At 45.3% G+C, this 9,934-nt stretch overlaps 1 protein-coding gene across 1 annotated transcript; it reads left to right on the top strand.

Moving 5' to 3' along the window:
* Positions 1-6,315: 6,315 nt before the first annotated feature.
* Positions 6,316-9,812, top strand: LOC123072074 (probable protein S-acyltransferase 7). Its single transcript, XM_044495629.1, has 5 exons — positions 6,316-6,608; positions 7,221-7,403; positions 8,108-8,404; positions 8,725-8,958; positions 9,052-9,812. The coding sequence occupies exons 1-5, from the start codon at positions 6,534-6,536 to the stop codon at positions 9,481-9,483; spliced, it is 1,221 nt and encodes a 406-aa protein (XP_044351564.1). The 5' UTR covers positions 6,316-6,533; the 3' UTR covers positions 9,484-9,812.
* The last annotated feature ends 122 nt before the right edge of the window (positions 9,813-9,934 follow it).

The raw sequence follows: 9,934 nt of genomic DNA, 5'->3' as shown, positions 1-9,934 counted from the left end.
TCAGGATCAGAGATGATAAGGACTTCAGGACTGTTTGAAACACCCTGTGAAAAAAAATAGGGATTGTCAAGAAAATAAATAAGAAGTCCCATAACCTAGGAAATATGAAATAGAAAATAGTGATATTACAGAAATCCACTAAGAACTACATTGTAATTACACTGACGAGATAGGAAAATTACAATGAAAAACTACTACGAATTAAACCGTAAAAATCAAATGATAAAAAAGATAGCAACAGAAATACAATAAAATAAAAATAAGAATGAGTGAAAAAGCACAAAGAAAAAACGCACCGGTCTAACGGAAGAAGATGATGCTAAATTGTTCAGCCGGTTATAAGCTTCATTCGTCTTCTTTGCGAAATTAACACAACGGTCAGAAAATGTGGAGGTGCCAACTACTTGAACTTCATCAAGACCGACCAGCTAGAGAAGAAAACAAAATGAGGAACAATCACAAATAATCCGGAGAAAAGGAAGTTAAGAATCGAAAATAAAGAACACATGAAATTACATCATCTCCTCTGTTAAAGAACTCATTTAATGCTTCTGGAGAGCTGAGATCAACATGATTTGATTGGGATGCCTGAACTGACTTTGAAATGTTGGAATGAGGAATCGTCACCAGTTAAACACAGTCCTGATATAGAACAAAAACTAATAAGCAAATGGGGAGAAATAACTAAGATAAATAGATATATAAAGGAACTGGAAAAAGAAACTAAACTAAAAAGCTGAGAAAATAACCTGTTCAAAAGGAGACACATGAGAGTTAAGAAGCCTTTCAGACACATATTGCGAACACTGAACTTGGTCGACCTGCAAGCAGAAACAAAAAAATGGAACCAATCAAATACACTAGAAACAATTCATTTCTCTCCATTAAAAAAGACATACCATGGCAGAGATGCACTAGAAACAAACCCCACACATAAATGACAAAAAAAGAGAATCCAACCTCATCTATAAAACGCTGGGATAGCCTCACTGGAACAATAGGTGAAAGTTTGTTTCTAGTTGGGTGAAATTCAAAATCAACATCAGCTGAACCGATATTCTGATCCGCCTTGGTAACAGGACGAGCATCCTTTGATTCGCAATCAAAATTGAAGCTAGCCATGGAAGGTCTTCTGTCATATATGATATCAACATTAGGCTTGTGCCTTTTCAAAGGGCTACCTGGATTCAACCACAAAGAAAAAATAAACCTCATGAGAAACATAAAAAATAAACTGATCATACAGATGTTTAGTACATACACATTGTCAGATGCATATAATGGATCATGCAAATAAGAAAAAAGAACACACGAACTAAATCAAAAGAACACGAGGGCATGCGATTAATTACAACAACTGAGCTGGAAAGGGACCAAATGAGGAATTAAAAAGAATACAATTACAATAAAAAATCATCACTGGATTACAAAAAATAAAATGAAAATAAATTACACTTTATCCAGCAACTAACTGTACAACACCCTGCAAAAAAATTAAACAAGGATTAGCATCAAAGCATGACAAAACAAACCTATGAAAACAAATAGAATGATCTAAATGCAGTCAGTAGTTGCAACATAATTCCTATATGATATACAGTGTAAAAATCAATGATAAGATAAGCAAAAAACAGTACAATGACACTAAGAATTACATAGTAAAACACACTAAGAATTACAGTGTGAATACACTGAGAAATACACTGTAAATCCACTAAAGATACATTGTAAAAAGCACTAATGATTATAGTGTAAATATACTGATGAGATACAGTGCAAAAATACACATTAGTTTTTCATGGTGGTGGTTATGATTACTAGTAGTAGCATGGCAGTGGCAGTGGTAGTGCTAATTCATTCACCCAATCATCACCAATCCCAAATCCAAAAGGACATACAGTGTAAGCCGCCTAAGAAAATACACTGCAAAATCTACTAGGAATAAAAGTGTAAAATCAATGACAATTACACTGTAAGTCCATAGCGAATTACACTGTAAATGCACTAGAAATTACATTGTAAAAACAAATGGGAAATATCCAGTGACAAAGAACAGAACCACAACAAATTCAGAAACACAACAAAATCTACTAACTCATTCCTATAGTCCTGTATCCACAATGTAGGTGGATGTGTGTGAACTGTATTGTAAAAACTACAACCACGCAACCAAGTGGATGTCAGCCTAAGGGGAAACCTGCATGCACAACCTAGGGATAGATCACCATCGCATATTAGTACAAGTAAAACAAGCCAATCTAATCAAACAACCACCCGAATACATAACAACACCGCAGTTACAGATCAATGAAAACTAACAGTTAAACCCCCTCATGGAGCACCACTCTAGTCATCTCGCCCTGCCCATGGACATGGATGAGCGGCCTACGAACGAGAAACTGGAACTACCTCCCCCTACCACAATGCACTCCGTCGCCGAAATCCGCCATGGCAAACGAGATTCAAACCCAGAAAAACGGCGGAACCTCAGAATCCGGATCTGACTATACGAATGCTGCGGGGAAAATACACACAGATCTGACTATGAATCTGCGGAACAAGAGAAATCGAGAGAAATTACCGAATCAGACGAACAAAAAATCGGAGGGAGGGGGGAAATTGGGGCCAGGGTTGGTGCGGGGGGCGACGGGAGGTCGAGCGGGGCGCGGAGGCAGCAGGGGAGCGGGATAGAGAGCGCAGGCGAGTCACCAACAACAAACTGCGTCGATCGCCGAGAGGGAGATCCAAATCGCCATGGCTATCTCTCCCAACCTCTCTTCCAGGGGATGCGTGTGTGAAGTGGCAAAGTGGAAACGACGAGGCTGTGGAGGGAGGAAGCGACAGAAGCGGGATAGCGAGCAGAGCGTAACGGGTCGGATTGAAAAATTCAGCGGGCCCGATAAAGAAAGGTCAGCGCCCGAAAGAGGACAGGAGAAAAGGAAAAACACGAATCACGACGCGACAGAACGTACGGCTCAGAAAAGGGATGAAGACGAATAATTTTCATCCGGATGAAAATTAGCAATTCCGAAAAACAATCGCTTTTGAGGCCTATGGCCTCCGGTGCGCTCGGCTCAGTGAGAAGATCGGGCTTCTTAACTTTTTGGTGCTCCTCTTTCAAACCGGGCTTTCTGTGCCACGACCCACATAATGTGGCCCCGGGCCAGATGATACCGATCCCTACTTCGTGCTGGGCCCACATGGAGCTTAATCAATCACCGCTTGGTGGCACAGTTCCAGGTCCACGCACTCTTTATTGCGGTTTGGTGAGCGTTAGCATTCGGATATCCGTAACAAAATCATTTTCCTCTCGGCGACGCAGACGCTACAAGGACTTGCACGTCGTGGTCACTGGTGGAGCTGGTTAAGATGTTGTGATCATCCGCAAGTAGCGGTTAGTCGACTCTAATAGCATTGCATCATTGCGTCGAGAGTGGAATCTCAGCATGCTTACCTTACTACCTAATTTGAACATTGTTGGTTTCCGGTGTGGAGAAGAAGAAATTTTTATAGTGTGCAAGTCGGCGAGATGTCTCGTCTGCTGACTTTATGGTCAACAACCGTTGCAGACCAGTTCTTTCGTACGTTTCGGTTGATTTTTTTCACCGCCATTATAGATCCCGTGGTACCGAGATTGAGATGACGCAGTGGAACTTGGCACTTCTTTAATAACCTAAAGACACAGTTACAAGCCACGTAAACATCGGCATTACAGGACTGAAAAAAAATAGGATAATCTTATGAAAAAACCAGCGCCTGTCCCTTACCGCCAAGAAAAATGAGACATATTGCATTTTCACATGAGCTCAAAGCGGCTCAATCGTTGATCAACAGTTTTATGGACCTCCAAAGTAGTTTGCCTGAAATAAAACCATTGTCGTTCAAAGAATCAGATGAAGGCAACGTGTTCCCGGACACGTCATCAAACTCAAGAAGTGACACCCTCGCATGACTACAACGTCGAAGGAGAAAACCAAAACGGTTAGCCTTCAACCACAAACCCAGCACAAGATGCACCATCTTTCGGCTATCACTTGCGTAGATAAGCGTCTGCGCGTACTTCTAGACGACAAAACCTCTCTGCTCCATCATGACGTCGAAGACAACGCTGCAGCAACGGGGACGGAGCAGAAGGAGAGACACATCTGATGGAGTCACCGCTGCCGCCGCCTCACCAATACCATCCATGAATCCTAACACCGCCGATCTGAAGGATCAGCAAACACACGCCATCATGAAGGACACCGCCTGTGTGGGAGTGAAATTGAAGTAGATTTATTCGTCTAGGCGCCGCTCCACCATCCTAACGACGCACCACGATCTACAAATTCAAATCCTAACTACAGAGCGGAGGAACAGATCCCCCTCCCTCCTGACGCTGGACCAGCAGCCGGAGGGAGAGGAGGCGAATGCATTGTACTCCCTCCGTTCAGAAATACTTGTCATCAAAATGGATAAAAAAAGATGTATCTCGAACTAAAATATATCTAGATACATCACTTTTTATTCATTTTGATAACAAGTATTTTCGGACGGAGGGAGTATAACTTCAAACGACACTCATACATACAGTACATTGTAGTAGACTAGTAGTACATGGAAGGCGCACGCGTACGCGCATAGCCGGCACGTAGTGGTGGTGCGCCCGTGCGCCCGAAGGAAAGCATACGGACGGAACCACGTACGGCGGCGACGCGAATGATTGGCGCCACGGCGGGGCGTCGTCGACAGCGCTTTCGGGAAAAAGCGGGCTGAAAGAGAATGTGCAACGCGGGGGTCCAACGAGGGACGCTTTTCAGGCTGTTCTTGCGTTCCACCCCCGACACTTGCCCACCTTTCTTTTTTCAACTAGCAGTAGTGTAAATAAAGAAGAGAGGATCCCTGACCCTGCCGAGTGCCGACCGATCTCGTCGCCTTCCGATCTCTTCCATCCATCTTTTGCTTTGCTTTCTCGTATCGTATGCAGACCCGGCATCTGCTTTTCCCGTTGCTCTTGCTGTGGAAGCAAACCCACCTTGGTTTTTTCTACTTCCAGTGATGCTAGCTCGGCAGTCTGTGCTGACTTTCAGATCCGGCCTCATTCATAGTGAGTGATGGACTGCAAATTGATGTGCGTGGTGCCAACGAACTCGGCCGTCCGTTTATTGCTTGAGGCGCTAGTACTACTACTCACTTAGCATTTCTACCCTTCTTTCTTTTGTGAGCATTGATGGAAAAATCTAGGAAACCCCTAGTGCTCATTCGACTGATTACCATGACCGCCCCCGCATAGTCCAGCTTTGCAACCCGAGCCTTGTTACAACCCTTTTAAGTGCAACACAAGCTCTGTTGCAGAGTGACCAGTACGAGGGAGGGCAGTGGTGGCTGGATACCGCATCGACGACAACGATACGGGTCCTCGACGACGACGGTGCACGGACTGGGGTTCCATGTTACACTCGATCCACGCCGGATCGAGCATATCCTGCACGATATGGTGTGCCATGTTGTTGTAGAGGGCAAGAATAGAGGGAGGACGTGTTCCCGACGGCGGGCGGTAGCTATTGCTGCGACGGTCGGCGGCGCCGCACTAGACGCAACTCTGTTGGGGATGGGGGATAGTGGAAGTGGGGATTGTTGTGTTTGCAACATGTTCGTTCAGTCTGTTGGACGAGGTGATGCGACATGGATCAGTGAACGCAACATGTCCTATTTTGCAAACCACGAGCACAATCTGGCATATGTTGCACACAAATGGGTCGCAATGCAGATTCAACAACTCTGGAGGCGGTTGATTTTCTCCGGCGTTGGCCGGTTGACGCATAGCACCGTCCAAAAAACTACAGTGTTCCCTCCGATTGATATTAATTTTCGTTAATTTAGTACAAAGTTGTACTGTATTAATTAGAGTAGCCACAATTTATATGGACAGGAGGGAGTAGAACATTTTAACCAGCATTGCTATCAATTTTCCTCAGCTCCTCTCTCATTTATACCTGACAATCCATCCGAAAGACAGGCACCATGTTTCTTCTCTTTTCCAGCTCAACTGCTCAATGGGTGTATTTGAATTACGAAGTGGTGCCACAGTTCAGTTGTACTAACCCCCACTCCAGCAACTTTTAGCAACACAGATCACAGCACACCAACGTCCATTAAACAAAACAAAACACATGGAGACTAGTAGAAAGGTGCGAAGCTACTTAATCATATTCAAATGAGCTAGGAGGAGGAAAACAAAAAAATCCTAAAACTCCAGGGGCGTAGATGCAAAACCAAAAGGCACGGACCCGGTTATTACTACGCGTCCCCAGCTAGCGAGCCCCCCTCCATCTGCTGCGCTCTCTCTCTCTCTCTCGGGGTGTCAGGTTTCTCTGTCTGGGCTCCCGGCATCGGCGGCGGCGCGGCGGCGGGCGGGCATTGGGAGGGAGCTCACGGCCCCGGCGGCGGGCGGCGGAGCGGGCGCGGGAGCAAGGGAGGGAGCTCTCCGGCGGCCATGCCGCGATCCGGGGCGTGATCCCGCAGGGGATTGCTGGCCCGGGAGCGCCGCGGCGATGAACGGGCCGAGCGCCGGCGCCGGCTCCGGCGGCGAGGGGCCGCTGGTGTACCAGGCCTGGAAAGGGAACAATGTGAGCCCGCCGCCTCCCCTCTCCTCTAACCCACCTTCCATGTCCCCCCCCCCCCCCCCCCCCCCCCCCCCCCCCCCCCCCCCTATTGGGCGCGCGCGTGGATCTGTGCGTCCTCGAGGTGGTCGCTAGATTGGCTTGCGGAAATGCATGCTAGGGTTCTTCTGCTGAGCTCCGCGTAGATGGTTGCTCGTTTTTTCTCCTTGCGTTTTACTAGTACGATTTTGTGCATCGTGTGCTAGGGGAGTGTAGGTTCTGGGACATATGTGGTGACAGTGGTGTCCTTGTTCTTGTTCATGACAAGGACAGTAAACGCCAGTGGACAGTTTTGATTCGGTGCTAGTTAATGTGGTAAGGAATGGAGTTTTAGCTGAGACTTAATGCTTCTAGCAATGAATGTATTAATGATCCTTCCACTTTGATGATGCTAAATTGTAAGTGTATATTTCGCTTCACTTGTTCTTTTCCGAACGAATTATTCATAGAGAAAGTGTCATTGGTGCCTACATTAGCTTGGGAAGAAGTTGTCTGTGTGAGATCTTCAGACTGTTGTTGTGCAGCTAAGCAGTGGAGAAAATGTGACTGGGACTGATATAGTGTACTGTCTATTTGCAGGTATTTTTCCTCCAGGGGAGGTTTATATTTGGACCCGATGCGAGATCCTTGTTTGTCACCATGTTCCTCATTATCGCTCCAGTAACAGTCTTCTGTGTGTTCGTTGCAAAAGAATTGATGAATAGCTTCTCTTATGGCCTGGGGTTACCGGTGATGGTTGTGGCAGTTGTATTCACGGCATATGTGAGTACCATTTGTAACCCTTTCGGATCACCTTCTTCCTTGATTTTCAGATATGTCTTGCACTCAGTACATGTTATTGTTTGGGGATAGTCGGTGGGACTTTCATTAGTTACAAGCTGCTTTGCAAGTTCAGATAATGCACATGCTGTGAATCCATTTTTTTTTATTAAAGAGAGGCCTCCCTCTCCAATTTCCATTGAAAGAACCAATATGGTTCGATTACAAGGCTGTGAATCTACTCTGGGTTTTATGTGATTACATGTCCAATCAATAGGAAGTGAGAAACATATAAGTTGAAGTACAGATTGTACTACTATGAGTATGTGCCTTTATTTAAATTGCTTTTTAATTAGCCGATTTGTTCCAGATAATACAGATCTGGACTATGATATTGTGCTAATTGAACTGTAATACCTTCCTTGGTCATGCTTGTCGTGTTTATTGACCAATTGATCCTGATTGTATAAATGCAATTGGGTTTGTGGATATCAAGGAAGGGGGCCATAGCTTGTTGTACCCTTGAACTTGCTGGCCAGTAGCAGCAGCATATTTTAATGCTGCTATCCCCTCACACCTTGTGAACTGGATATAAATACAATGTTGTTGTCTTTGTTTGTGATTTTTCCTGGTAAACAGAAAAATGTATGTATCCACAGTACTCTTCACTTACTGCTTTGGCTTTTCTGTCATCTGTCACTCTGCAGGATTTGAGTCTTCTATTTCTCACTTCTGGGAGGGATCCAGGAATCATACCTCGAAATGCACATCCTCCAGAACCTGAAGGTTTTGAAGGCAATGCTGAAGTTGGAGCTAACCAGACTCCACCATTGCGGTTGCCCCGAGTGAAGGACGTCGTTGTGAATGGAATCACTGTGAAGACAAAGTACTGTGACACCTGTATGCTGTACCGGCCTCCTCGATGCTCCCATTGCTCTATCTGCAACAACTGCGTCGAGCGATTTGACCATCACTGCCCATGGGTTGGGCAGTGCATAGGACTTGTAAGTTCATTAACCGAATACACATACCTATAAATAGCATGTTGTACCCCTTTTTTTTTTGCATTGCCTTGTGCAGGCCACACTCATATTTTGGTTCTTGAGAATATCTAAGAGGTCTAAGCTCTTTACTATGCAATATTTCATCTCTTGTTGTACTCTACACTTGTTAGTTTGATTCACTTGCATATGCTGACAGAATAGTATGCTAGCATTTCATATTGTGGTATATAGCATCGCCTGTTTCAACATGCTCAGTTCTGTTTGATTGATAGATTCTGAAATAATTTGAAGTGCTTACAAGGTTGCATATGATTGTGCAGCGGAATTACAGGTTCTTCTATATGTTTGTCTTCTCAACGACTCTTCTCTGCCTCTATGTCTTTGGATTCTCCTGGGTGTACATTATTAAGATCAGAGATGCGGAGCAGATAACAATATGGAAGGCAATGGCAAAGACCCCTGCGTCGATCGCTCTGGTTGTATACACATTTATCGCGGTTTGGTTTGTTGGTGGCCTCTCAGTGTTTCACTTGTATCTCATGAGCACTAACCAGGTAAATACTGTTCCCTGAAATGGTATAATTCCAGTCTCGCGTCGTGATTCCATTCTGTCAGTTGCTAACCATTTTTGCCATTTACTTCTGTAGACAACATATGAGAACTTCAGGTATCGCTATGACCAACGGGCCAACCCATACAACAGAGGAGTTGTGGAGAACATCAAGGAGATCTTCTTCACGCCGATCCCTGCTTCCAGGAACAACTTCGGCGCCAGAGTTCCACAGGAGCAGGGCCTGAGGCCTCGCTCGACGAACGGTTTCATGAGCCCAAACATGGGGAGAGCTGTTGGCGACATCGAGATGGGCAGAAAGCCGGTGGCATGGGATGAGCCCAGGATGGCAGCAGAGATAGGCGACCTGGGCGGTCTGGGCAACTTGCTGGAGGACAAGGATGGCAGGTTCCGCAACGCATCACCAGATCTAAGCCGTGACGCCCTCGTGGTCGGTGGCTTGGATGAGCAAGGCTCCTCGGTGATGAACCCACCACGGACGAGCTGGGGAGTCGAAGCGGGCAGGTGATGGTAACTGGCCAATGTGGCCATCTAAGCAGCTATAGTGGAGGAGGACTAAGGGGTGTATGTTAGTGCCAGCTTGTTCGTAGTTTGGTGTCGTGGTTGAGACTCGGGGTCAGTGATGTTGTTATTAGGCCTATGACCTGGTTGTTAATTCTTGCATCATGTATCAGTGGTTTTTAAGCAGATTGTTGGTGTGTGAGGTCTCCAGTTCAGTAGAATCTTAATTGTGTCTGTATATAGTTTGGAGTGGTGAACCCGGAAATGGATTGGTTTGCTTTGGCTTCCGTTGTCAAAGATTGTGAACGGCATTGTACCTTTCAATTTATGCTGCCACTCCAATGCTTGAATTTCTCCCTCTTTTTTAAATTTGAGATGTTTTTTTATGACAGATTCTAGATGTTGATTTCGTGTTGCTGCTGTATACATTTACATTTTAGAACGCACTTGTGTACTTG

This window comes from Triticum aestivum, chromosome 3B, assembly GCF_018294505.1.
Source record: "Triticum aestivum cultivar Chinese Spring chromosome 3B, IWGSC CS RefSeq v2.1, whole genome shotgun sequence".
Taxonomy (NCBI): Eukaryota; Viridiplantae; Streptophyta; class Magnoliopsida; order Poales; family Poaceae; genus Triticum; species Triticum aestivum.
Note: the sequence above shows the minus strand (reverse complement) of the source record. Positions and strands in the feature narration are given on the sequence as shown.